The sequence below is a fragment of the Vipera berus genome (genome assembly GCF_964194415.1).
Source record: "Vipera berus genome assembly, chromosome: 2".
Lineage (NCBI taxonomy): Eukaryota > Metazoa > Chordata > Lepidosauria > Squamata > Viperidae > Vipera > Vipera berus.
This window is the reverse complement of record NC_138203.1, coordinates 144,048,386-144,075,462: the sequence shown is the minus strand read 5'-3', so window position 1 is coordinate 144,075,462 and position 27,077 is coordinate 144,048,386. Positions and strand designations below refer to the sequence as shown.

Sequence of the window (27,077 nt, the reverse complement as noted above, 5' to 3'; positions counted from 1 at the left end):
CCCCAGTGCATTTAGGTGAGTACTTACAGATCCCACATCTGCAGTCTGAACTGATGCAGTCTAACTTTAGCAAAACAATGTGCCACTTGCACACTTTGGCCTCCAGAAGAGGTCCAGCAGAATCTGGTTTGGGGGACAGGATTGTGATGGTTTTCTTGATTATGCTGGCAGACACCTTTTCATCCCCAGTGAATATTTCAGCAGCACCAGTGAACCAGCTACCCAGCCCCAATCCCATCCCGCTAAATCAAGGGTGGACTTAGTAAGCTAGTATACTGTATTAGTGTGATAAGGTGATCCTGGGAACAGACGACAGACTGAAAAGATGCAATCAGGAGAGGATATCTGATAATCTTGCCATGCCAACCATGCAGGGATAAGAGAAACAGGTTGATTCCTCTGAGTCAATGCAGGGTTTCTCAACAGTGAGGGGCAAGGGGGCATCAACACAGTAGGGCTCGGTGCTTCTTTTAAAGTTGTTACTATTTAGCATTTTCTTTCAAAATGAGTATTTATGAAAAACAATGCTCTGCTCTGGGCCAATGCCTAAGGGGAAATAGAATCTTTTATTTTTTTTTCAGAAGTGGGGGCAGGGATTCTGGCAAGGCCATTATACAGGGAGATGGTCAAGCTCACCTTGCTTAAGCCTCCCCTTTCTTTTGTTCAACCTCTGACATCGAAGGCAGAACAGCTCCCAAGGGCATCAGCTGCTTTTGGGATTTTTAAGCAATGGTGCCCCTTCCTGCACAGAGGTAGGTTCTGGGGAGCAGGAGCAGATCAAGGGGAAAGAGTTGAGAAGCCCTGAACTCATTGGGAGAAGATGGGAAGGCATGCAAGAAGGAATTCTCAGGGTCGGTGGCAGAGAAGGAGTTGCATGCAGAAGAGGTCGCAGCTGACGTTCCAGGGTGGTACCTTTGATGGGGGATGAGTGGAGCTAACAGTTGGGCTCCTCGTGGTGAGACGGCTCACAGAAAAAGCGAGAGCCCCGCTTCGCTGTGCGGGCAGTGAAGGGGACACTCTTCAACACTGTGAGATGGGAAGGGATGGATGGACAGAGACATACAGACATCAGATTGTTCAATATGCAGTGCAGAACTTAAGATAAAACTGTCTGTAATGGTATTCAAAGATATGCACCGCGGTCCATAAAGCCACAGCCACCAACATTGATGCATCCAATGCTGGAAAGCTGGCGTTTCTGTTCTTTACAGGGCAAGTGGCCCAGAGCCAAGACTCCATCACATCAGAGTCAGCTTGGAAGAAGTCCTCTGCATAGGAAAAATGGATCATTCCATTAGCTTTTTGGTTCCCAATGAATAGAGGGGGGGAAAAGCAATATCTTAACTTTGCCCTGTTTTTTGCCCTAATGAGCAGATTTATGGATACTCAAAGCATGAAAAAACAGTCTGAGTTTAACACCTTTCAAGTGGGTGGTTAGGAGACATTCAGTTCTCACCATTTCATTCAAATTGTCTTTTTCCCTCTAACAAACATGGATTACTCACATCCAGGATAGGAGGGGGGACCCCGACAATCAGGACTGCTGCTACCAGCACCTTCCTTACCACCACTTCTGGTTTGAGAAGACTCCAAATCAGACTTTTTGAGGAGCACCTACAATTATTTGTCAGAGCTGAGTGACAGCTGTCTGGCAGTTCTTTGATCAAGCAGAGTCTGCTCACAACATGGGCTCACCCTCTCAAGGCCTAAAATTTTAGTGATGTGGAAGCAGCAGAATAAGATGGGTGGTAAGGAGAGAGAGCTGTGGGAATCAGCCCCCCCCCTGTAAAGCAGGCCTTTAAGACCACAAGCTGTCAGGGACTGGCAACTAACCAGGCCTTCCAGACCTCAACTGCAAAAGCAAATGTGAGCCTTGGTGGAGCAGTGGGCTAATGCCTCCTTAAGTAACACCAGCTGCCTGCAATTAGTGCAGGTTCGCATCCCACCAGGCTCAAGGTTGACTCAGCCTTCCATCCTTCCCAGGTAGGTAAAATGAGGACCCAGATTGTTGGGGGCAATTAAGCTGACTTTGTAATAATGCCGCTTGGGGGTGTGTGAAAGCCCTAATAAGCAGGCATATACATAGAATGAAGGCTACTGCTAAGCTTGTAAGCCGCCCTGAGTCTTCGGAGAAGGGCGGGATATAAATGGAATTAAAATAAATAAATAAATAAAATAAAAATCCAGGCCCTCGCTATATGATGTCAGGATTTTTGCCTTCATCTGATGGTTGGGCAGATTCTATAGACCAGACATAGCAGCCCAACAGTTGATTCATGGTAGGACATCAACTGATTCCCAGAGAGTAACAAAAAGTGCCAAAGGAAGCAAAATTCCTGGAACTTTATTAAAAATGTAAGCAAGGAGAGCAATTTTGTCAATCAGGTTTGGAAAATCTGCATGAGCAAAAATTCTCTTGCCTACGAAATAGTTGCTACAGAAGCCTCGGCTACCGGTGTTACTGCTTTCTTGGGCTTTTTGATGTGATTCAATCATGCTTCAGTTCAAGATGGGTGCTTTCTGAAATGCATCTTAAATCAATGTCATCCCTTATTAGTCTGGGAACTGCATGATTTTTGAAGTCTGATTCCCTGTGAAAGGGGTAATGAGGATCAGAAAGGCCCTGGGCTAAAGTCAAGAGGACCCAATACCCAAATATCTTGCAAGTAGCAGATCTCCCTTCTTTTTTTTTTGGCATCAAGGTAAAGTTTTCCCTGGAAGAACATGAGAGCCAAGCTAAGGAAATTAATATGGCAGGATCAGGAGTTACCTGTAATAATATCCTCAATGGTCCCATCTTTGCCTTCATAAACAGGCCTGTGGTCCTTGGCTTGGCGCCGCCTCAGCTCAGCAATTAACTCTTGCTGCTGCCATTTGTTGCGCTGCAAAGAAAACTGGGGCTGGTCAAGGATTAAAAGAAAAAAGCAAAAGACACTGCCCAGTCTGACCACCACACATCCTGTTCTGTGACCAAGCCAAAAGAAGTTTGGGAAATCCAAACTGTGATTTATGTCATGCTCATGCAACGTGGTTTTCTTTCATTCACAATACAATGTACAACATAATGAGTCAGAGAATGCCCAACCCAGACTCACATCATCTGTTGCAATGGCAAATACACACTAGCATCAGACTAATACTCTTGCTTGAGCTCCGCCAGAAGACACTATATTGTCAAGGAAGGTTCATATCTGCCCCTGGAGGCAGAAGGTCAAGAACCTGAGAACAGATTTGTAGATAAGTAGGCAGCCCAAGCTGAAATATCTATATTTGTGATTATTTCTACATCAATATTGATAGAAAACAATGGGAAAGCTAGCATCTCTTTAATCAGGAACCTGTTCTGTTCCAGCCTATGACCGGCCCTGTTTGTCAGGGACAACCCCCTTTTCCTTTTTACAGTCAATAGGCTGGAAAAACCTAACCCAAATTTATTTACAGTTCAAACAAAAAAGCAACAGAATATTTCCTTCAATAAATGAATCAAAATATCAAACAAGAATCAACAAACAAGAGTTAAACAGAAGTAGCAAGAACAGACCAGGAATTCTCTTGAATGTCTCCAAACGGTTGCCTTCAGCAACCAGCCCCACCCTCACCTTCCCCTTTTATTATCAGTCCCAAGGCGTGGCTTCTCACTGCCTTCTCCTTCTCTCACTGAGTTGCCTCATTGATTTTCTCTGCTCTGCTCTGCTGGATTGCCTTCTGCTTCTAGCATCTCTGAACAGATTCAGCTGTAACTCTTCTGAGTCCAGCACCTTGTACAGCTGAGCCTCATGAAGAACATGACTGGAGGGGCCAGGCTGAGAGTCCTGCAGTGCATCAGAGCTTCCCTCTGACACCAAAGGCTCTCCAAACCCCTCCTCCTCCTCCTCCGATTCATCGGACTCAGATGCTGGGAGCACAGGCTGACACTGAATCACAACACTACCAATGATCATGCCCTAAAATACAGAAGCAGAGACCCAGCAGGATGCCTATTCTAGAAGCAGGTGCAGACGCTGTAGGCTGCAACTATTCTAGTGAAGCATCCCACACTTTGCTAGAGGCCCTTCCATTCTCTGCTCAGACACCACCCAAGAGTAGCATCGTAGCAGCTGATACTCTAACATATCATCTCCAAGCTAAAATATATTACAAGTAAGTTTAAGCTCTATCAAAGCCCAGGAGACATAATGATGAAACAGTCTTCCTGTGAGTTGACACCCTACCTCCTCAGGCTTCTCAAATTGTTGCCAATCATACAACATGATGCCCCGGAGTATATCTTACCTTCTCTAGTCTCTTAGCTTCTTGGGCCAATGCCTGCTCCCTTTGGGCCTGTTCCTGCTTCTTGCGCAGTTCATTCTCTTGTTCTGCATCCTGAAAAAGAAAGAACAGTGCAACAGTATGGTGAAGAACTACTGGTCAATGCATAGGCATCTAGCTCAACTAGACCTATTGGTCGGCTGGTTCTCCAAGGACTCAGACTGGAGAGTTCTATTCCAACCCAACTGTTATCTCAGATTGTTTTATCTGGAGATGCTAAGACTGAACCTGAGATTTTCTCTCTACGGAGCAGGTACTTTCTATCTATTGTGCTTGTATGTGTTTTCTGTTAAAAAAAAACAAAAACACTTTGCATCTGTCTCCACATGGTTATTACCATTTATATAGCCAAATAGTGGCAGAGCAGACAAACGAATGTGGTCCAGACTGTGGAAAGCCAAGTTCCCCTATGAAATACACCGGGTAGGTTTTACCTGCACTTCAATGGGCAATTGTAGAAAAGGGTTATTCTGACCAGGACCGATGACAACTATAATTCAACACATGAAGATGCCTGGTTGAATAAGGCTAAGGGAATTCATGGCAGACATTTCTCTTGCTTTTTTCTTGGAAACTTCAGAAGACCTAATGTCTTCTTTTTTGTACTCCTTAGAAACACTTTTTTATAATTTAGCTTCAATCTATTTCCCCATAACATAGACTTTTTAAAATGAATCACTGACCCCATTTCTGACAAATGCAGATATGATCACCTAGTACATGTGCTTTGTTGCATTTGAGATGAAGCAAGAAAGAACTTGCCATAATAAGTGTTTTAACAAATTTTGAAAGGGCAGGTGCCTCCCTTAAGGGCCTCAGCCTGCAACAGACCAACACAGGTAGTCGACCTATGACTGTCACTTAGCAGTTGTTTGAAGTTACAACAGACCTACCTGGGGCTACTTACAACCTGGATTTGAAGTTTTAATGGTTGCCCCTCCTCTGGTCATGTGACCAAATTTTAGGTGCTCAGCAACTGGGCTGCATTTACAGCTATTTGCAATGTCCCACATCATGTGACCACGTTTTACAACAGTTTTGCCGAAAACAGGTATTTACTTCCAGTTTTCTGCAAAACTGCATCCACCACAAGCTAATGGTTCCTGTAACAACCATGGGATTTGCTTAACAACTGTGGTCACTGCTTTACAACTGCCACAAAAAAAGATTGTAAAATCAGTTTGGTCATGTGACCGACCCATTTTATGACTGTCAGGACTTATGACCATAATGGGTAAGCTCTATTACTGTCATAAGCCAAGGGCTACCCATACTTTGATATCCAGTGATATAAGAGTTCTATGCCATTGCTATCCATAAAGACACCAGGTTAATGTACTCCCTGATTCTACGTGCCTTGTCACTTAAAGAAACCATCTCTCTCTCTCCATCCAGCTGTTTCTCTGCCAGCTGGCCTACCATTCTCTTCCTCTTTCTGGGCTGTGCTTGTCAACTCTGAATCTAAATCTGTGATGGCTTCTCCCAGCAAGGGAGAAAAGTCTGTAATTAATGCAGATGATAGTTGCTCTAGAAAATGCTCTGGGGAGGCTAACATTTTGGAAAGCTGCTTGGCTGAGATGAGTGGCCTGGCACAGGAGATCTTCATTCAGTGGAAAGGGAGTAGTTAGCCCACACAGGAAGAAAATTCTAATTCCCTTATTCACTGGCCATGCCTTGTCCCAGCCAAAGCTGCTTTCTCTTGGACCATGTCCAGAAGAGCTTAGTTATTTACAACTGGGCTCCCAAATTCATGCAAGATCAAGCATGCAGTTCTGGTGCTTCTAAAGTAGCCAGCTAGAACAGTGTTTTCAATCTTGGCAACTAAGATTGAAAAATACTGATCTCGAATCTCCACTTCCCAACCCTCACCTTGTAGGATCTGATGAAACGTGCAAAGACTGGAAAGAAAACAGAGGGTGGTGTCGTCTTTGGGCTCTCGCCAAAATAGCGCACAACCGTGTTGTAGGCTTCCTGTCACAAAAGATAAGCAAGATGAATGAAACAGTAGCTTCTGCAGCCTTCAGGCTTGCTGTAGAAAAAGAAGACTACCAAGCTTAACTGCCAGTACTTTTAGGCTTGAGTGTCGAAACAACTATCTTTGCCTAAAGCACTACAAACCCTGAAATCCAATCTACACAACAGTACAGCGTTTTTTAACAGCTGTAAAGAAAAGGCATTCATTTCTCCACACAATCCGACTTTCTGCACAAGAATATGAGCAGGAACAAGCACTCTCTGATGTCTGATGTCATCTCTGTTGTTGAATAAATATGGATTAGTCAAAACTGGCGCTAAACGTATCTGCAAAATCACACATAGCAGGACTTTTCTACATGGTCTGGAGTGCAATTAATATATGAAGTTCATATACCAACTTCATGCACTCGATCGCTTCAGCGGCACAGAGAAGCAAAGCTTTGGTTGCAAGCTCTTCTCGATTAATCCTTGTCATCCAGTTGCCCCTCCACTCACCTCTGCAGTCTTAGCATCTTTCTGGAGTCGGTCCAACTTCCCCTCACTGGCGATCAAGAAGTTACGCAGGATGCTGTGTTCGTGCAAACTGCACTCCCGCCGAATCAACTCCATGCCACGCCCTAGTTCCTTCACATCCAGCAGCACATTCTCCAGAGACACTGCGGAGGAAGAGAAGTCACCAGAGGGGCCTCAGGACAACTTTGGTTGAAGAATTTCAAAGGAGTTTATAGGCTTCACAGGGGACTAGGAAAGCATTTGGATTCTGTTCCAGGGATGGGCAGAAGGTGTATCAGGATCTACAGGCAGATCTTTGGGGAAATAAAATGATACCCCTTCACCCCCAGCCCAAATTTGATTGACATACAGAATGTTTTGAATAATTTAGTGCAACGTTCAAGCATAAAGTCAATTGTATTCTGATACTAAAAAAAATCCTAGGATTAAAACCTGCTCAGAGGTACCTGGCACTTGTAGGTACAAGTCATGCCTTTTGCACTTAATTCTGGTTGATGACTCCCAGGCTGTGTTTAAGCTGCTCTGTTGTATGCCGCTACACTAATTAATTAATTAATTGATTGATTGATTAATTAATTATTAAAAATTGGAAAGGACGTATCCTGCTGATCAAAGAACTGGATTCCATTGTACTAGCTTTTGCAAAGCCACAAATCAACATAATTTGAGAAAATTATCTTTTAAGTATTTGGCTTAATCCTTCAATTCTTCTACATTTCTCCTTGATAATATCATTTCTTGTCCTCACCTCTTCCCATCTTCCTCTCCCACACTCAACATCCAACCTTCTCAAGATCAGTGATCTTCTCTTAGGTTACTCAGAAAAGAATCCTGTCCATCAACAAATGGACACAAACTAATTACAAACAACCATGTATACAATCTGTTCCCCAACCATCTCTCATTTCAGCTTATATAAATATGGCCTTTCTCGCTCTGATGCCTTCAAATGTACATTTCCCAGAACTCCCAGTTGGGGCACTGAGGCTTTCATGGGATGCCATGGACTGGCTCCAACCACTTGCAAAATTGCACAGGACGTTTGTCAGAGGAAGGGGGAGGCAACTATGAATCCCACACAAACTTTTGTTATAACCATGATGTGCTGAAGCCAGCTTATATCAGCTCACAACCAATTGTTAACTTTTCTGGAATTTTGCAGATCAGTTTAGAACAGAGCTAAGCTGCAATGCCTAACAAGTCAATCAGCTATTTGGTGGCTAGCCGTGAGCTGTGGCCATGAGCTGAGTTGGCTGCTATACATTTATCAACATGCCACTGGTTATAAACCATTCAGAGACATCAAGGAAAAAGATTGAGAAGTAAAACTTTGGATCTTAAGTGTCTCCTGAAATGAGCTGGGTTCACAAAACATGACTGACCTGGATATTGAAAGACCAAGCACAATGTGTGAATCAGAACCCTAATTTTCACAGCAGAGTCAGGAACCTGGTTAGTTTTGAGTCACTTATCCGAAATAATTTATGTAAGGCAAACTCTGAAGAGAAGGCCTAAACACTTTCCTTCAGTCACTTGCGCTGCAGCCCTGCACAAGAGGCAGTCATTCTCTTGTCACTCTGTTACTCTATCCTTCGAAATGCATCCCTTCTGTTCCAGGTACCAGCTGTAAAAAGACATCTCCAACCCAGTGGTGGGATTCAAATATGTGAACAACTAGTTCTCTATGTGGATGCCGCTTCCAGAAGTCCATTTGGGGCCTGGGCCACAAAAAATTAGCTACCGGTTCTGCCAAAGTGGTACGAACCGGCTGAATCCCACCACTGCTCCAACCCCATGAAAGCCATTTATATTATCATTTTCCTAGTGCTGCAAAATAAATGACAACAGCTAGCATGCTGCACGACAGTGGGCCACTGGCCAAGAAGGCAGTAGCCTTCATCATTGTGGCAGCTTCAGATTACTTTGAATGCTGCTGCATCACTCGATAAGTCATTTATACAGGAGGAGGGGAAGACTGTGTCAGTTGTGTCATATGAATCCCGCAATTCAGTGGAAGATTGCTGAATCCTAAGAAACCCAAAGAGCTTTTTCTGTACATTAGCACAGCTGATCTCCAGGACAGAAAGCTGTGATTTATTGCAGCCATTCTCAAGCCTGAGAGAGCAGCAGCTGTCAGGAGACCCCTGAGAGGATTGATCTGTTCCCTATTCAGCAGTGGCAGGGAGCTCCTTAAGCCTCCAGCTTTGAGTGTTTGATACCAACTCCCATCAGCTCCAGGAACACTGCAAGAAAATATTGCTGCTCAACGTGGGGGGGGGGAAGGGGGATTCTCTAACTTGTTAGAGCAGGGGTGTCAAACTGCCGGCCCGCGGGCCAGACGCGTCACAACGAAACCGCACCCACCCCATTGCCGGCAATGGGGAAAAAGCTCCAATACGTCGCACGATGTCACGTTACGTCACGTCTGTGTTAGAGACTCAAGTCCACTTTTTAGTCTGAGCAACGTGGCAACAGGAAATTCAGTTTCCAATTATATTACACGTATTTATATACCAGCACACCTATTAGTCTGCTTGGTGCCTGCTTTACTTTACCATTACCCTTTCTGGAAACAATCTGCATACTAATTGAAATGTAGCAATATCTGTTTCATACATTATGCTGTACGTTATATCAGATTGCAAGTAGGTTTCCCTCTACAGGTCGGTTCATGATCCTCCTAGTACTAAGTCAAAGCCAGAGGCTTGTACCTATGCAGAAAATGTTGTCTCTCTGAATTCCATGCAATCTCCAGATAGAAATGCTGCTGGTCTTTTATATGAAGGAGAGGCTGGAGATAAAGCAACTAATAGGGTCCTCACTAAGACCAGGATGAAACAAAGATGCATTTATGGTTGTCATGGTTGAAGGGACCGTCTACCTGCAGCTGCTTTTTCCACAAAGTGCAGTTCCTGCCAGAAGGTACTCAACTCAGGATATTTCTCCTTCACCATCATGGCAATGAAATGTAAAAGAGTCAGCTTCCGGTCAGTTGACTTAGTGTCCAACAGCTTTCAGGACAGAAATAAGGAAGAACAGATTATCAAGACATCAGCATCAGTGTGTGCAAACATTAGACCGGCAGGGAGTCTACATGCATGTGAATACAGACAATCTCATCTGTTCAGTTACACGTATGGACATTGACATGGGATGCCCTGGGGGAAATGCATTCACTCATGAGAATTCACAGGCACGGGTAGTGTGAAAAGGTGCCCAGTGCTGTACATTGTGATAGCATATTAATTACTAACTTCCTTCTTCTTAGGGTATCTCGAACAAATCCAGCTGGCTACTTTTTACAGGTACATGGATCATACTGTATGACCCTTTTCCATGCTTCTTCCCTTACCAAGTCCAGACTCTGCAGCTTGAACCCGTAAACCGAGCCACGCTTGCTGCTGTTCATGTAGTTGCCAAGGGCCAAAATGATCTGTGGGGAGAGAAGAAGAGAAGAAGTGCAGTTGGCTTAAGGTACAAGACAAAATTCTAGCCAATGAAGCCCAGGGCACAGGGTGAATCTTCTCTGCCTCTGCAGAAATCACATTCCAGCTTAGAGCTACAGCTCCTGAACTAATTGAAAATAAGCCTTTCTTTGTTGCTATAGAAATGGCTAGCTATTTTGTAATTTTGTAACGATATTCTAATGTGCTAAAAAGGGTCAGAGGTCAAGGCTTTTCTTTTCCTTTACCCCTTTCCCCTACACTTTTTGCTTTCCCCCTTCCCCTCCCCCCCATTTCCCACTATTTTCATTTGTATTTTGTACTTCGGTAAGTTTAATGAAATTGCAATCTTAAAAAAAGGAAAGTAAGCCTTTCACAGGCTCAGAGGCTCCCTTCATTTGCTTCATCCGGGTTGAATTTTAGCATTCAAAAATGTGCATGAGAAGTAAATGGCATAGATTGTGCCTCAACTTTCCATTGTTAACTACGTTAATGCCAACTGACTGACCTACCTCTAGCATTCGCTTGAGTTTTTGTGACGATTTGACAGATGCCGAGGCAGCGATAATGGCATTGAGTTGCTATAAGAGGGGAAAAACCAAAAGAGCACAAAAGTATTATTGTTGGTTTAACACCTGAATACTTCTTGTATTTTGTAGAGGAGCAAACTCCTGAGGAAGAGACAGCAATTTGAGCATGATTTAACCATCTGGTTTTTAATTGCTTTGAATGCTTCCCTTAGGAGGAAAGGTCAATACAACCATTAAGCAGGAAGAATAATGAACACTGTAAGCATATTAGCATAGAGGAGAAAAGTTGATCATTTGGGAATACAGAATCACGCCAGAGTGGAACAAGATCTCTGAGTGCATCAAGAAAACACAAGGACTGAGTGAGTAGTATCGGTGGAACACCTACCCAGTGCAGACGCTTTCTTCATCCCTAACAACTATTCTGTTTGATCTCAAGGATAACCATTTTCTCAGCCTTTCCTAAATCTGAAGTTAGAGCAAGCTGCACCTGAGGCAATCAGAAAATGTAATCTACTCCAGGGCTGTATCTGCTTGCTTGCATCCCCCATTCTGCCAGGCAGCCAAGTACAGATTTTCAAAAGGACAGTATAATTGTTATTCTATGAAATTCTACATTATAAGTATGTCCTAATGCCATTATAGACACACAACTGGCTTCCTGGAGCAGAAGAAATAGAAAGATCAACACCGAGCACCTCCTTTCCCATCCCATGTGCACATTTACTGATAAAAGAGTCCCCTCAAACTTAGTACCACTTAAGGCCACATCACTGCAATTGTACTAGCTCCAAAAAATAACTTGTGTTACCGGCATGAGCATCTGGATGTTTTCACTGAAGTTGCCCAGGAAAGCCATAATGGCCATGCGCTGGGTCAGACGCTCCACTTTGCTGAAGTGCAGCATGAAGCGGTCCTCATCTGACAATTCCTCCACTGGCTTCCTCTCCTTCTCATACTGGCGCAGTAGCTTGACCTCATTCTCGGTTGGCAGAAAGCGCATGAGGCACTCCACAAAGTCCACTGGTAAGGTCTTCAGGTCAAACCTAAAAGAGGCCCCAAGGAAGAAAGTTCCTCTATCAGAGGTGGAACATCTGGCTACTGACGGGCAAAGGTTGCAAGGGGGAGATACTCCCTTTTCATTCAGTGATCCTCTCACCTAGGAACGAGCAACTTTGACCCACCCAAGGCGTGTAGCCTAACTCCACGTGACCTGAAACTCAAGCCCTAGTTAGGAAAGAGTGATCTGCCTTTACCCTGACATCCAGCTGTGTGAGGAAGAAGGGAAGAAAGTGGTTGATAAGGAAAAAAAGTGTTTCAAAAAGAGAAAAGCACCCCACCTGTAATTTGCTTTGGGATCACCTGCTCTATCTCCTGCTTGACCTATTATTCGCATATCTCACGGCCCGCTCCCGATTATGCCTAAAGAAATACAATCCCAGAGAGAGAAAAAGGCTGCCTGCACGAGAACGAAAATCACAGGATGGGGAAAGGCACACGGAGGGAGACTCACGTGTGGATGGCTTTGCAGATCTCCTCTGTGGTCCTGCCGGCCTTACGCAACGTGATGGCCAGGTTCTTTGCCCGGTTGGCCTCCAGCAGGGTCACTTTGTTGACTGCTTTGTGTGAAGCCTTGTTTTTAGAGCAAAGGAGATCGATGGCGGGGCCCTGTGCCTTGGTCTTAAAGAGCTCCTCAAACTTGTCCAGATCAAGATCCTTGGAAAGAAGGAAAGAATGAGTTATCTCATCCGTTTGGGGGTAGTAATTAAAGCTGCTAACGCCTTGGTTTTTACTTCTTGGTATTTTGCTGTTCTGGGCACATACCGCATATTAAAACCATACAGTACAGGTAGTCCTCAACTTACAACAGTTCGCTCAGTGACCATTCAAAGTTACAATGGCACTGAAAAAAGTGACTTATGACCATTTTTTGCACTTACGACCACTGGAGCATCCCCATGGTCACCTGATTTACATTTGGATGCTTGACAGCTGACTCACATTTATGACAGCTGCAGTGTGCCAGGGTCATGTGATCACCTTTTGCGACATTTTGATAAGCAAAGTCAATGGGGGAGCCAGATTCATTTAAGAACCATGTTATTAATTTAACAACTGCAGTGATTCACTTATGGGGCAAAATTCAGTTAACTAATTTCTCACTTACTGTCATAAATTTTGGGCTCAATTGTGGTCGTAAGTTGAGGACTACCTGTATATTTTGGAAATCAAGGGCTCCAAAAGTACACTAGGACTGGATAGCAGAAGTGGGTTCCATGTGGGTTCAAGGGTTAGTATGAGTTTCAGTAGAAGAATCCTATTATCTGTTCCATTTGCAGGCACAATTGTGGCAGACAAATGTGAATATTTAATACAATTCAAAATCAAATGACATTTGTCTTTGCTGCTCCATTATTATTCTAGCACACACTTTCTGCCAATAATACTTTTTGGTTATTTTCAATTTTCCTTCCTTCCTTCCTTCCTTCCTTCCTTCCTTCCTTCCTTCCTCCCTCCCTCCCTCCCTCCCTCCCTCCCTCCCTCCCTCCCTTCCTTCCTTCCTTCCTTCCTTCCTTCCTTCCCTTCCTCATCTCACAAAAGTGACTCTGGGCAACTTACAGCAATAAAAGTAATTATTTGCTGTCCTTCCGTGTTCTTATTCTTGTTCTATTCTTCATATGCTTTATCTTCCCAATTCTACTTGTAATTCCACTACCAGTCAAACTGACTTTTCCTTCTCTCACTCAAACTGAAGAGCAGACTATTTTTTTTTAAATCAGAGCTTCAGTTCCCTGACACCATAACAGACAACAAAAACAACAGGAAAGAAAGAAAATCAATTTTCAAATTATGTACTTAAAATCTCAACTCATGCCAGCACTCCCTTCTCTGTTTCCCTTACCTCCAAGATCTTTTCATCATCCAGCTCACTGAAGACCGTCCCACTGATCTGGTTGGGCTTCAATGCTGTCCAGTTAAAAACTGGCAAGCGGAACTTGGTCTTGATGGGCTTTTTGATGCGGATTGCTTGGTGCAGAACAGAGAGAAGAAGGCATTACTAGATCATGTGGAAAACAGAAAGTACTCCCCGGCCTATTCCCAATAAGTCAGTTGGAGAAAGAAGTTTTAATTTTGGCAATTTTCTGTTGAGTTTTGGTTCATTTTTCTTAGTTTCCCTTAAACCACAGTTTCTGAAGAATGCTATCTATGTGATTTGGACATGTCACCAAATCTTTTCCCTGAACTGTATGCAAGCACTGAGGGAATTCATTCACTGATCTGTAACAGGCATTCCATACCTGCAACTCAACACTCGAGACAACTCCAACAGGCAGCAAAGAATTACAGTGTACCACTGTCGTTTATGTTTGCAGCCCAGACATGGTTTGCCTGATTTGTATTTCAAAAAAAACCAAACCAGATGAATTTTCCTTTGGCTTATTTCCAAAGAAACAGGTTTAAGGCTGTATATCTGAAGCCAGAACCAAAATTAAAGTACGGTATCTATTTTTAATGGGAACAAATTATTTTAGTTTTTGCCATTCTTGTCCAGTAAAATATGTCACTTTCCCGAGGACATTCAAACTATTAAAAATTCAAGGTTACAACAATGAAATGTGATGCCAAGGAAAATCATCTGTACAAATGACATAAATTGCATTTCGGGGGAAGCATACATTTTCTCAGTTTCTCTGCAAAAGTTTCTAGTTGCTTGATTCAATTTTATCAATTGATTTTTTTTTGCTTTCTGACGTTTTTCTCAGACTTTCCAGTCTAAATTTATACCCATAAGAGCTAGAAACATATGTTTTTAAGTAGAAACTACATTATTACTTACATTATTTACCTTCAAACCCTCCCCAATTCAACTAGCATCAAGTATACAGCAATCCCCATGCTGTCTTACTGTTCTGGTCTATTTGGGGGAATAGGTGTTGAGCCAGTGGTGGCGCAGTAATTAGTAGTGTGTTGAGCCAGTGGTGGTGCAGTATTGCAGGCAAACTCTGCCGACTGCCAGGAATTCGATCCTGAGCGGTTCAAGGTTGACTCAGCCTTCCACCCTTCCGAGATGGGTAAAATGAGGACCCAGTTTATTGGGGGGGACACGCTGTAAATCCCTTAGCCCCCCCTCTTAGGGCTGTAAAGCACTATAAAGCAGTATATAATCTAAGTGCTATTGCTATCTACCTGATAAGCCCATTGTGAGGATCACCGAAGGAGACATGCCAGGAAGCGGTGGAGCTGGTGGACACTTATCTACGAGAGAAGAAACAATAGATAAATAAATAAAACAAAGCACCCTCCTCATGGCAAGATGTTGGCTTGTTAGCTCCAGAACCAAGCCTACCTGGTAGTGGAGGAGGGGGTGGGGGAAGGGGTGGCGGAGGAGGTGGCGGAGGAGGGGCAGCCTCCACAGGAGGCAGGACAGGCAGGCAGAATTCATCCTCAGAGATGTCGCTGAAACTGATCTCTGCCTCTGGAGGTGGTGGCAGTGGCAAGTGGTCACTCCCCATTGGATGTGAGGTATAGTGATGTCGGAAGGCTTCTTCCTTTTCCTTGATAATTCTGCGCAATGTATGAACTTGGTGGCTGGCACTCTCGTAGGTCTCCTGTTCCAGATAGAGAGATACAATGGAGGCTTTCTTATCTCTAAAAACCATTCCCTATTTTTTAAAAAAAAATAATAATTTTATTTTATTAATTTTATCAAAGTATAAAATACAAGGGGAAAAAAGTGTAGAAAACTAAGACGGGGAAAGGGGGGATAATGTAAAGGAGAAAAGAAAAAGGCACTGACTTCCGACTTTCTTTAGCACAGTAAAAGATAACAATATTACAACCACAACTTTTTGCTTTTACACAATAGGTATACAAGCCATTTCTATAACAATAAGCCTATCTAGTTCACAAAAACAGAATCAAAGTTTCATTTTTTTTCTCATTGCAAGCACAAAATCCAGAAGCAATTTCAAAACAGAGATAAGATTAAGTATATTCTCTTCTTTGGGTAAAGGAATCAGTTTAACCATCTCTGCTTCTCTTTGCTATGGGGAATATCTTTTTTTAACCCTGAAGGAAGAAGATACTTCTTTTTTTTTAGTTTTAGTAATTTGCTAATTCTAGGGAGTACTCAGGTATTATATATAAAGGAGAAGAGAGAACACCCTTCATTTTATAACCAAAACCCAAAGTTATGGTTAGGATTAGGGTTTGGTTTATCATCTCAGGGAACCCTAATCACAAAGGACCAATCACATCAGATCTTCCCCAATTCAGGGATCTCCAGGTGAATTGGAGGTTTGAGTGTTGCGATCCAACCCAGCTGGCAGATACAGACTGGGGAAGGTTGCAAGGTTCACTGTACGTTGAACTATGGAATCACAAATATCTCCAACCATACACTTTTGAGAATAAGAATGAGTTACATAATTTAATTTCTTTCATAGGAAGAAAATATCTGCCTACATGGAAAACAATGTGTGGGGAAATAAATTGTCAATATAAACCACATATTAGTTTAGCAGATGTGGGGTGCCTATCCAGCTCAAGAAAAGAATGGAAATACGTAACTCTTGACCTGCTGCAGTGTGGTCCAGGAAAACATTGCCATTTGGTTCTGCTCTTTGCCTATATTGGGCAAATCAAGATAGGATGCTAGAGGATGCATTTTATCATAGGATATTTTAGGGGGGGGGGAATAGCTCACTAAGATAGAAATTGTGCTCCATCTCTGTGACAAAGAATAACCTTGAAGTAACACGTTCTTTTAAACTAGAAGAGTTCTTACTTGCAGGAAACCCTTCTATGTTGTTCGCCAAGCAAGGAATTCTGTGGATTTCAGATTTTCAAATATGGTTCAGAAGTTCTGCATGCCTTGAACCTGTCACATATCCCAAAGGTGCTTTTTCGAAAAGACTTTTGTTGGTCCAGAACTGAAGAAGCTTATTGGATGAGAAGTGAAATGTTTTCAAAGGAAAAAACCAACAAAAGTGCAGTTGCCTTTTGAAAAAACACCTTTGGGACAACCATGACCTTGATGGTTGAGAACCTCCATAGTTTATCTTTCCCCACAGTACCTTATCAGTGACCAGCTTCCAGGAAAGTCTACATGAAACCATCACTTTAAATCAAAGTCATACCTCCATGCTCTGGGGAGCATCTTTAATTCCCTTTCCTTGATCCCCGTACCTTGACAATCTCCAATTCCTTTTCCCGTTGTAATAGCTGTTTCTCCAACTCAGCCACCCGCATGATGTTCTCATTCTCCAGATCCAGCAGCTTTTCTGTCAACTGAATAATACAGAACGGGAATCACCAATTGGTCTTTCCTTTGAGTCAAGACAGCTCTGTTTTTATTGTTTGATAACTATATGTTCAATAACGCATTTGTGAGGCCGACTCACATAAATGAGGTAGTGAAACTGCCAAAAGGATTTTCTTTAGCAAAACCCAAGTAATTGGTATTTTTAAAATAGTTAAAAACAAGTTTTAGCTTACCTCTATCTTCCCTTTGCATGGCCAGTCAGGAGATTTTAGACCTCAGACAATGAACTGAATTTATGGGACCTCCTATATGGAATGCACAAACTCCCTAATATAATTCCTGGCATCTCCAGGCAGGGCTAGAAAAATCTCTGTCTCACCTACAGGTCGGCTTAGGACCACAATTGAGCCCAAAATTTCTGTTGCTCGGCAAGACATTTGTTAAGCCACAGTTGTTAAGTGAATCACTGCAGTTGTTAAGTTAGTAACACAGCTGTTAAGTGAATCTGGCTTGCCTACTGATTTGTCAGAAGTTTGCAAAAGGTGTTGACATTACTCCCAAGATACTGCAACCACCATAAATATGAGTCAGTTGTCAAGCATCTGAATTTTGATCATGTGACCATGGGAATGTTGCAACGATCGTGTGAAAAATGGTCATAAGTCACTTTTTTCAGTGATATAACTTCAAACAGTCACTAAATGAACTGTTGTTAAGTCGAGGATTACCTGTACTTGAGTTAAGGTACACAATAGGTGGATCAGCTACTGAACACTTTACAATGAAAATCCCTATGTTCTAAAAACTGGGTGACCTTGTTACTAGCTTAAAAGAGGACAGATAAATGTTTTTGCAACTGAATGGAGCTTCCTTATTTGATGACATATTCTCCTTTACATTAAGAGTAAATAGTAAGAAAGGGGAAGGACATTTTTTTAAAATAGTCTGTGTAGTTCCCATAGGCAAAATGGATTCCAGGATTAGCTGCCCAACCAATAAGGCTTTTCCATGCTAAAGAAAAGGCTGTGCACTTACATGCGATAAGTGCTCTTCCAATTCTTCTACTTTCTCCAAAGCCACATTCTTGGTCTCAGCATCTTCTAGCAACCCACCTACATCAAACACATTGTCCAGGTAGGCCTGAATTTGCACTTGCAGCTTTTCACTTTCTGTGTGCCTTGACTTCTGTTGGAGAGAATGAAACAGTCTTAAAGGCCAGAGGCTCCTAGTATTCTCCTGGATACCACCAGGTCCCCAGCAAGGCCAAAATACAGCCCCTCTGAGCTACTCATGACTTCCTCAAAGATTTATCCCATAGACGTGTTCGGTCTCAGCAGTCCAAGAGGCCCAAACTACAGATAAAGAAATTACTGTACAAAAATAAACCACTAAAGTACTCCGTGATAAATATCAAGCCATCTGTGGAAAAAAATTGAAATTTTTTAAAAATACAGATGTATGTTACTTTATCATGATTTCTTCTCACTCCCATCCTCATGCCTACAGAATTCTGGATCTGACTATTTGATGAGATGATGGGTGTTTTGTTAGTAGTCTTTAAACCCCATCAGAGAACTGTATTTCCAGGGATTTTTGGAAAGAAGGTTTCATTATTAATCAGCTTTGTTTCTATGACATAGACATGCTTTTGAATTATGGAGAATTTTCATACGAACACAACTTATTTGAAATTGGCAGAACAGAAATTTTGTCCTAAATAAATTAATAAGCATGTATGACACTTTATCACCAATGGTTCCCATGAGAGACACTGCCTTGCAAGAGCTTCAGCGTTTCAAGGGGACTTCTCCATGCCTCTGCTGTTCCTCTGCTATTTCAGTGTATGAATCTCTCATTAGGCACTTAATTTTGAAAACAAAACTCAAAACCTGACTTTCTGTAGAACATCTGCCTTCATTTTCAATTATGAAAATGCAGCTATTTTCATTTCTTAAAAAAATATCTAGAATTACTCCTTAGTTTCAAGTGCCCTTCGCCATCAAAACTGATGGGGAGTTGGGGGGGGGGAGGACTTGAAAAGCATTTGAGAGGGCCATTGCTTCCAATAGAATGCATATACTTTTCTCTTATTGCTTTGAATCAAGCAAATTCTGAGGATTTTGAAAGTACACAAAAACCCAGATACATAGTAAAAGATGCTGGTGATGTTGTATATGAAGGAGAGGCTGGTGATAAAGCAGCGAATAGGGTTGTCACTAAGACCAGGATGAAATAAAAATGGCATTTATGGTTGTCATGGCTTATGTTGAGGAGACCATCTACCTGCAGCTGCTTTTTCCACAATTAATTATTTTTTTATTAAAATGACAATGTTAACAGAATGTCAGGTCCCCTTCAATTCATATTTTCGGGGCTCTGCCATTCTGACAGGAGGGGGGAGGTTTCACTCTGTTGGGAGGGGAGCTAAAGGATGTATTTCCTTTTCTTCGTTCTCTTCATCTTTGATGTATCCCTTTGGGTGTGAAAAGTGGGAACGAATGTGCCAGGGCCCATCTGCCTTATCTCCACTAAGTTGTAAAGACAATGCAATGGCTGGGAACCATCCCTTATCGCTCCAGTTCCCACAACAACTTTGCAAATGTGGATTGGCTGGAAACGAACTGGACAGTCGGGTATTGGGGAGGGGTTTGTGAAAGAAAGTTTTAATGTAACATTTTGCACGGGAATCTCTTAGATCTTGCCTTGCCTTTCTGCTATCACTGTTTCTCAGTAAAAGTTCCTGTTGAAACGATGCCAGTTTCAAGAGTTCTGCTTTCATGGGAATACTAGCTGAGGCAGGACCTTACATTAGGCAAGATCTGCAAAAGTGGTCAACCCAGAGAGGCATCCACCCTACTGTGGGGACCGTGCATACCATTTCACTCCATGGCAGTGAGCAGGATGAGACTGAATGCTGGGAAGAATCCACCACCAAGACTCATCCTGAAGAGAGCCCCTCTGGATGGATGGAGACAGCTGCCATGGAGAAATCCATGAGGCCGAGGTGGTCGGTTGGCGTGGGGAAAAGGGAAGACTGGGATGAAAGGGCCCAACGGGTAACCTTCATCCAGGGCAGCTGAAAATACGGCTGGAAGCATGAAATAGAAATACTCTATGATGACGAGGAAACCAAGGGAAAACAGGACTCAACTGACCAGATCTTGAAACGAGCAATGCACTTCATGGTGGAAGCCTTTCAGGACCTGAAGGCGAAATCCGAGCAGCGCAGAGGGAGAAGTGAGGGACGACTCAAGGAAGCGGCATGCGGCAAGAGCGAGTAGGGAACTACTAAAACCGCAGCAGGGGCAAACTGGCTCCACCGAGACAGCAGCAACCACCCCAACGGCCTCTCAGAGAGCTGGCCCCGTGGGGGTGAAATCCCGCAAGAAGTCACTGAAAGAGCCCCGCAGCGTGAACCAAAGTTGGTCCTCCTTGGGTTGAAATTCGATGGAGATCCCCAACAGTTGGGATTCTTCCTTGCTCACATCCTCACCTATATGCAAGTGTATGGAAGGACCTTCCCCAGTGAGGAAGCTAGAGTCACCCTGGCCCTGAAAGTGCCGCAGCCCAATGGATGGTAACCCTGCACAACTCTGATGCCCTGGAATTCTGAAACTTTTAACCACTTCATGACAACCCTGAGACGGTGCTTTGAAGACCACCTGGTTAATCGGAAGGCGCGGGACCACATAAAGACAGTAAGGCAGGGACACCACCCTGTAGCTGAATACATGGAGGAGTTCCGAAACCTGGCATGCCGCCTCAATTGGCCGGAGGACATTTTGGTGAGCTGCTTTAAAGATGGGCTCATTGACGACCTGTATAATGCCTGCATTGCCTGTGGAGCCCCAGTCCGCCTGCATGACTGGTGCATCCTGGCTGAAGAAGTGGAGAACGACCAGAACGGCAACCAATAATGGTTGTGCAAAGTTTGGAAGCAATCTCCACTGGAGAAAAAAAGGGAGGCAACCAAGGCCACAGCAGCTCAACTGTGCTCAACTGCTTGCTTCAAATGTGGCAAGTAAGGCCATCACACCCTGAAGTGCCGCACAAAAACCTCAGCTAAGAAAGGAGACCGACTATCCAGAGGGAAGCAGATGAAACCTACTCAATGCCCAAAGGACACGGCCCTGAAGAGCACGGAGGTTGTGGAGTTCCACCCAACCCCAAAGTCAGGAGGGGGAACTCCGACCCCACAAGATGATGAACCAGGGATACACAAAAGCGACTACAATGATGACCTCTTAGTAAGTGGGCAGATCGCACCAATAACAGTGCCCATAGGATTGTTAATCCCGGGCAAGGAAGAAAAGGTGCCCCTAAACACCCTACTAGACTCAGGTTGTACCAGGTGCCTGATCAGCCGACTGAGGTTAAAGGACCCCACTGCATTTTGCCAACTTGATGGGTCCATTGCAGGGGGCGTCCCAGCCAGCTTTCCCACTGAACCTTTGGGTCTAGCAATGGGAAGCCACTCTGAGACTTTTAACTTTCATAGTGGCACCTGGTATGGAATGGCCCCTTGTCCTAGGGCTGACGTGGCTGAAAAGATGGAACCCACGGGTAGACTGGTTAGAAGGGAGCTTGAAATTCCCAAAGGAAGAGAAAAGCCTAAAAGCCACAGGAGCAAAAAGGGGAAACCTGACTGAGGAACTGGTAGCAGCCACGAAAAGCGATGGACTGAAAAGCATACCCAGAGACTACCACAATTTGACTGAAGTATTCAGTGAGAGGGGCTCAGATGAACTTCCCCCACACCGACCCACAGACTGTGTTATTGAGATTGTCCCTGGAGCCAAGCTCCCAAAGCCCAAGATATACTCTATGGCCCCCCTAGGGAGCTAGAAAAACTGTGGCAGTTTATAGATAAAAACCTAGCCTGGGGCTTCATACAGCCAGCAAGCCCACAGGTGGCAGCCCTGGTGCTGTTCCGGGAAAAGAAAAATAGGTCTCTTCATCTCTGTGTGGACTATAGAGGTCTTAATGTTGTGTGTGTGGAAAATCTGTACCCCTTGCCTTTCATGCTGGCTCACCTTTCCAGAGGAAAAGTGTTTTCTAAACTGGACTTATGGGAGGCATATTACCGAGTCAGGATCAAAGAGGGAGATGAGTGGAAGATGACTTTTAACTGCCCCCTATTTTATTTTCAATTTAAAGTGCTCCTTTGGGTTATAGGGAGCCCCTGCAGTGTTTATGCAACTGATAAATGAGGTGCTACATGAGCACCTATACAAAGGAATTTGGTGTACCTGGACGATACCTTAATCTACACTGAAATGAAAGCTGAGCCTGTGAAATTGGTTAAGGCAGTCTTAAACTCTGCACGGCTAAGCTGTATGCTAAGCTCTCAAAGTGCGAATTCCACAAAGAAAAAAACGACTATTTAGGCTATCGGCTCTCACACAAGGGGGAAGAAATGGATCCAGAAAAGGTGATTGTGATTGTCGTTTTAAAATGCGAGGCCCCACACAAAAGGAAGAGGCTGCACAGCTTCCTGGGCTTCGACAACTTCTATAGACAGTTCATCCCCTCATTTGCACAAATTGCCCTGCCCATCACAAATTTGCTGAAAACCAAAGGGGTGAAACCCAGCCAGCCGTTAGAGTGGACCATAGAACGCCAAGCCGTATTTGGAAAGTTAAAAAGACTTTTTTCCACAGAGCTGTTACTGAGACACCCAGGGAGACCATTTGACATCCATGCTGACGCTCGCAATATGGCTATGGGTGCAGTACTGCTCCAAAAGCAAAAAAAGGCAGCTATAGCTCTAAAAAAAACCTGAGACAAAATAATGCTGGGAGAAGGAGGCTTATGCTGTAAGATGGGCTCTCCTCACATGGAGGCATTTTCTAGAAGGGAGTAAAATCCCTTTCCAGATTTGGACTGACCACAAAAAACCTAGAACCGCTGAAGACTGTCTCCTAAACAGGCACGGTGGGCCCAACATTTCCAGCACTTCAATTATACCCTCTGCTATTTGCCTGGAGGAAAGAATTTTTTGACAGATACTTTGTCAAGACTGCCACAGTACAATAGGGTAAAGACAGAAGTAATTAAGGCTATAATTCCAGCACCACAGCTAGCAGCACCAGTAATCATGAGAGCAGTCAAAAAGAGCCCTGTCCCTAGACATCACGGTCGCCTCGGAGTTTAAATGAGCCTTAGAGAAAGATGATTAAACATTGTCGAATTTTAATACCACTTGAGATTTACTTTGCGATGGGATAAAATGTTACCTGTAAGAACTCTTCCAAACCCAGCTTGGTGAACTCGTATTGTAAGTGCACTCGGAAGTTCATGTCCTCTACTGAATGGACCACAATGTTGATGAATTGCATACAGGCTACCTATAAAAGAGAGAAAAGGCAGCTGGAATTGTGACACACAGATCCAGTTATTTCCTCCCCCTTAGATTCTAGAACTCTTTTTTTAAAAGAAAAAAAAAACAGAGAACTGAATTTTTAAAATGCAACACACTCTATATAATATCCAGATAGACAAGTCCCACCATCCTTCAATGCACAGATTCTCTTCCTCCATGCAGAAAACCATGGATTAATCTTTTGCTGGAGAAGGAGAAGGGGGAAGCGGACGTTTCAGGTTTCATTTACTGAGACCATCTAATCCATATTCTTTAGAGATTCCTGTTATAAGGGAGTTAAAGGGTGGAAGGTTTGTTAACGTTGTAATAGATATTTAGCATATGTTTGCATAAGATTGCTATATGTAATACCCTGTATTCTGCTTTGGGAAGTCCGGGGGGGGAGGGAAGGGGAGAGGGTTGATGGGGAGGGGGGGTTATTATTAAAATTTTGTAAAACTTTTTAATAAAAAAGAGATTCCTTAGAGCAGAGTTCCCCAACTTTTCGGAGTTGGAGGCCTGGAACAGGGGAGAGGGGAAAGAAGGGATGATTTTGTGGGGGAGTGAACGCATGCACAGGCGTGCATGTGCATGAACATCCATTGCTCGCTTGAGTGAGGCTGCGAACGCCCACGACGCTCACGGAGATGCTTGTGTGAGTGGGGCCATGAGCCTGTGTACACATGCGCGCACCAGCCAACTACTCACATGGTCTGGTGGCCAATAGGCCATGATAATGGCCCCCGCCCACAGGTTGGGACCCCTGCCTTAGAGTAAATTCTTCCTTGGGTTGATAAAGACTCCCTACTCCTACATTTTCACTGATAGATTTATCTGTCTAGGATTTTATATAGAAACCTTTCCCAATCTTGCCTAAAATGATCAATGACTTTCTGAATCCAAGCATATGCTCCATCATTGACTTATGGTCTCTTGCATGGGTGAATCCATGATAGCACGTTAAGCATAGTTGGGGACAGCAGAAGTCCTACATTATCCATGGAATAAAGTTAGTCCTCAACTTACAATCACAATAGGGACTGGAAAATTTATCATTAAGGTGTGTGGTCATTAAGTGAGACATCATCTGACCACAACTTGCAAGCTTCCCTGCCACCTTCCCCATTGATTTTGCTTGGTCACACATGGTGATCATGTGTCTGAAGGATACCGCAACCATAGTAAATGCATGATGGCTGCCAGGATCATGATCATATGAGTGGAAATACTGCAATGTTGTGAGAGGACCAGTTGTAAGTCACTTTTAAAGGGCATTAAAACTTTGAACAGTCACTAAATGAATGGTTCTAAGTTGAGTACAATTGATTATCAAGACAGATAATATACATCCAATGTGTCACTTTGTTTCCTCCCAGCATTGGGCTAAATGAGCTGCTGGCATACACAATTTCAAAGCAAATGCATTCTTGCTTTTTTTTTTTTTACTACTTACCATGAAGTCAATATTGCTATCCTCATTACGGAAATATTCCATCAGTTTCTCAAAGCGATGCTGCTCTTTGCATACCTAAGAAAAGAGAACACACCTGGATCATAAACCTGTTGCAGTCCTGATGAGCCTGCCAAATACAGATCATTCCATGATGCTGACATATTTACATAAGTGCTCCTCCACATAGCTGCGCAGTGGTTACTTTCATGCACATTCCCAGAGTAATTTCTTTCTTTGGTCACATACCCAGAGAAAGAGAGTTTTGTTATCAGTAGATGGTACAAGAAGGCAAGTACTGTGTTTGAATTATCCCCACAGAAACACAGGTATGCTCCTTGTCTTTTAAGTCACACCTTGAAGGCCTACTGGTTTTTCTTTAATCATTTCAGGCTGTATTCATTTTACCCTTTTCTTTACTAGATCAAGCTTTGACAGGACTGGCAGCCAAATGGAACATCTAATAAACACATGATCCACATATATTCCTTCAGGAGCCATTCAAAGAAAACACAACAAGAAAATGTTTTCAGAAAGATGTCAGGCTCTTTGAGAAGCTACTGATGAAAATATCCTGCAACTAAGAGTAACTTACTTCAAATTCTGAAAATGAGACACCTAAAAAAGTTATCTAGAGAAGAGCTTGACTACAAGTGAGTAGCAGCAGGTGCATAAGTATATAAACAAATAAGGTGGCATGCAGGCCTGATAAAATCATGGCTTCAGCTTTGTGTAACTACCTATCTCTGACTCAACGCAACACCAAAAGATAGGGTAGACTGCATTGATCAAAAACTTTCTCCAAAGTAATATTGGATAGTTGTGTACATTTGACTTGGGTTCTCACTTGGGGAAAAAAATGATGATCACTATACGCACAGAATATGAACAATAAACAAGGTGAATTAGAAATTCAGGTAAATGAGGGCAGATATGGTATTGTTGCCATTACGGAAACTTGGTGGGAGGGTTTTAAATTATTTAAAAGAAACAGTCCAAATAAAAGAGGAGGTGGAGTTGCTCTCTATATAAGAACTAACTACATCTCTACTGAAATAGAGCACAACAATGATGAAAACTGTCTTGAATGCATTTGAGTCAATATAAAAGGGGGGCAAATGACATTCCCATAGCTGTTTACTATAGGCCACCCAACCAAACAGAGGAAATAAACAAACATTTTGCTAGTCAGTTAACTAAGGTATGTAGGAAGCACATCGATAGTAATGGGGGACTTTAATTACCCGGACATCAACTGGGAGATAAACTCTGCACCAGATGGAAGATCAAACAAATTCCTGACAAACCTAGCAGACAACTTTGTCTCCCAAAAAGTAAAGAAGGGAACTAGGGGATCAGCCATATTGGACTAACAGAGATGAAATGATTGGAGTTGAAGCTACAGGAAACTTGGGGTGGGGGTGGGGTGGGGGTTGATCATGCAATATTGGTGGTACCGTGCTTAATAGTAGTGAGAGGGATCTTGGAGTTCTAGTGGACAGTTACTTAAATATGAGCCAGCTGTGTGCTGCAGCTGCCAAAAAAGCCAACACAATGCTAGGCTGCATTAACAAAGGGATAGAATCAAGATCACGTGAAGTGTTAATACCACTTTATAGCACCTTGGTAAGGCCACACTTGGAATACTGCATTCAGTTTTGGCCAGCAGGATGTAAAAAAGATGTTGAGATTCTAGAAAGAATACAGAGAAAACCAACGAAGATGATTAGGGAACTGGAGGCTAAAACATATAAAGAATGGTTGCTGGAATTGGGTATGTGTAGTTTAACAAAGAGAAGGGCGAGGGGTGACATGATAGTAGTGTTCCAATATCTCAGGGGCTGCCACAAAGAGGAGGGAGGCAAGCTATTCTCCAGAGCACCTGAAGGCAGAACAAGAAGCAATGGATGGAAACTAATCAAGGAGAGAAGCAACCCAGAACTAAGGAGAAATTTCCTGACAGTTAGAACAATTAATCAGTGGAATAACTTACCTTCAGAACTTGTGAATGCTCCAACACTGGAAGTTTATAAGAAGAGACTGGACAACCATTTGTCTGAAATGGTATATATGGTTTCCTGCCTGAACAGGGGGTTGGACTAGAAGACCTCCAAGTCCCTTCCAACTCTACTATTATTATTGTTATTATTATATCAGTTTTTCTCTATTTTCCTCCCTCCCCGTTTGTATCTGTCTCTGGGTGGTGATCAAAGTCCTTCCATCTAACCAT

At 43.2% G+C, this 27,077-nt stretch overlaps 1 protein-coding gene across 1 annotated transcript in view; it reads right to left on the bottom strand.

Annotated features, from left to right (window-relative positions):
• Window positions 1–450: 450 nt before the first annotated feature.
• FMNL3 (formin like 3) overlaps window positions 451–27,077 on the bottom strand; it is a 109,291-nt gene continuing 82,664 nt past the window's right edge. Inside the window, exons 10-26 of the mRNA XM_081320895.1 lie at window positions 24,851–24,925; window positions 23,273–23,383; window positions 18,072–18,221; window positions 16,961–17,062; window positions 15,120–15,381; window positions 14,960–15,028; window positions 13,674–13,798; window positions 12,285–12,487; window positions 11,583–11,817; window positions 10,754–10,822; window positions 10,151–10,231; window positions 9,680–9,809; window positions 6,781–6,941; window positions 6,178–6,279; window positions 4,273–4,362; window positions 2,771–2,882; window positions 451–1,026 (exon numbers count right to left, since the gene is read on the bottom strand). Of these exons, the coding sequence (XP_081177021.1) occupies window positions 935–1,026; window positions 2,771–2,882; window positions 4,273–4,362; window positions 6,178–6,279; window positions 6,781–6,941; window positions 9,680–9,809; window positions 10,151–10,231; window positions 10,754–10,822; window positions 11,583–11,817; window positions 12,285–12,487; window positions 13,674–13,798; window positions 14,960–15,028; window positions 15,120–15,381; window positions 16,961–17,062; window positions 18,072–18,221; window positions 23,273–23,383; window positions 24,851–24,925 (2,169 nt within the window). The 3' untranslated portion in view covers window positions 451–934. The remainder of the gene's footprint in view (window positions 1,027–2,770; window positions 2,883–4,272; window positions 4,363–6,177; window positions 6,280–6,780; window positions 6,942–9,679; window positions 9,810–10,150; window positions 10,232–10,753; window positions 10,823–11,582; window positions 11,818–12,284; window positions 12,488–13,673; window positions 13,799–14,959; window positions 15,029–15,119; window positions 15,382–16,960; window positions 17,063–18,071; window positions 18,222–23,272; window positions 23,384–24,850; window positions 24,926–27,077) is intronic.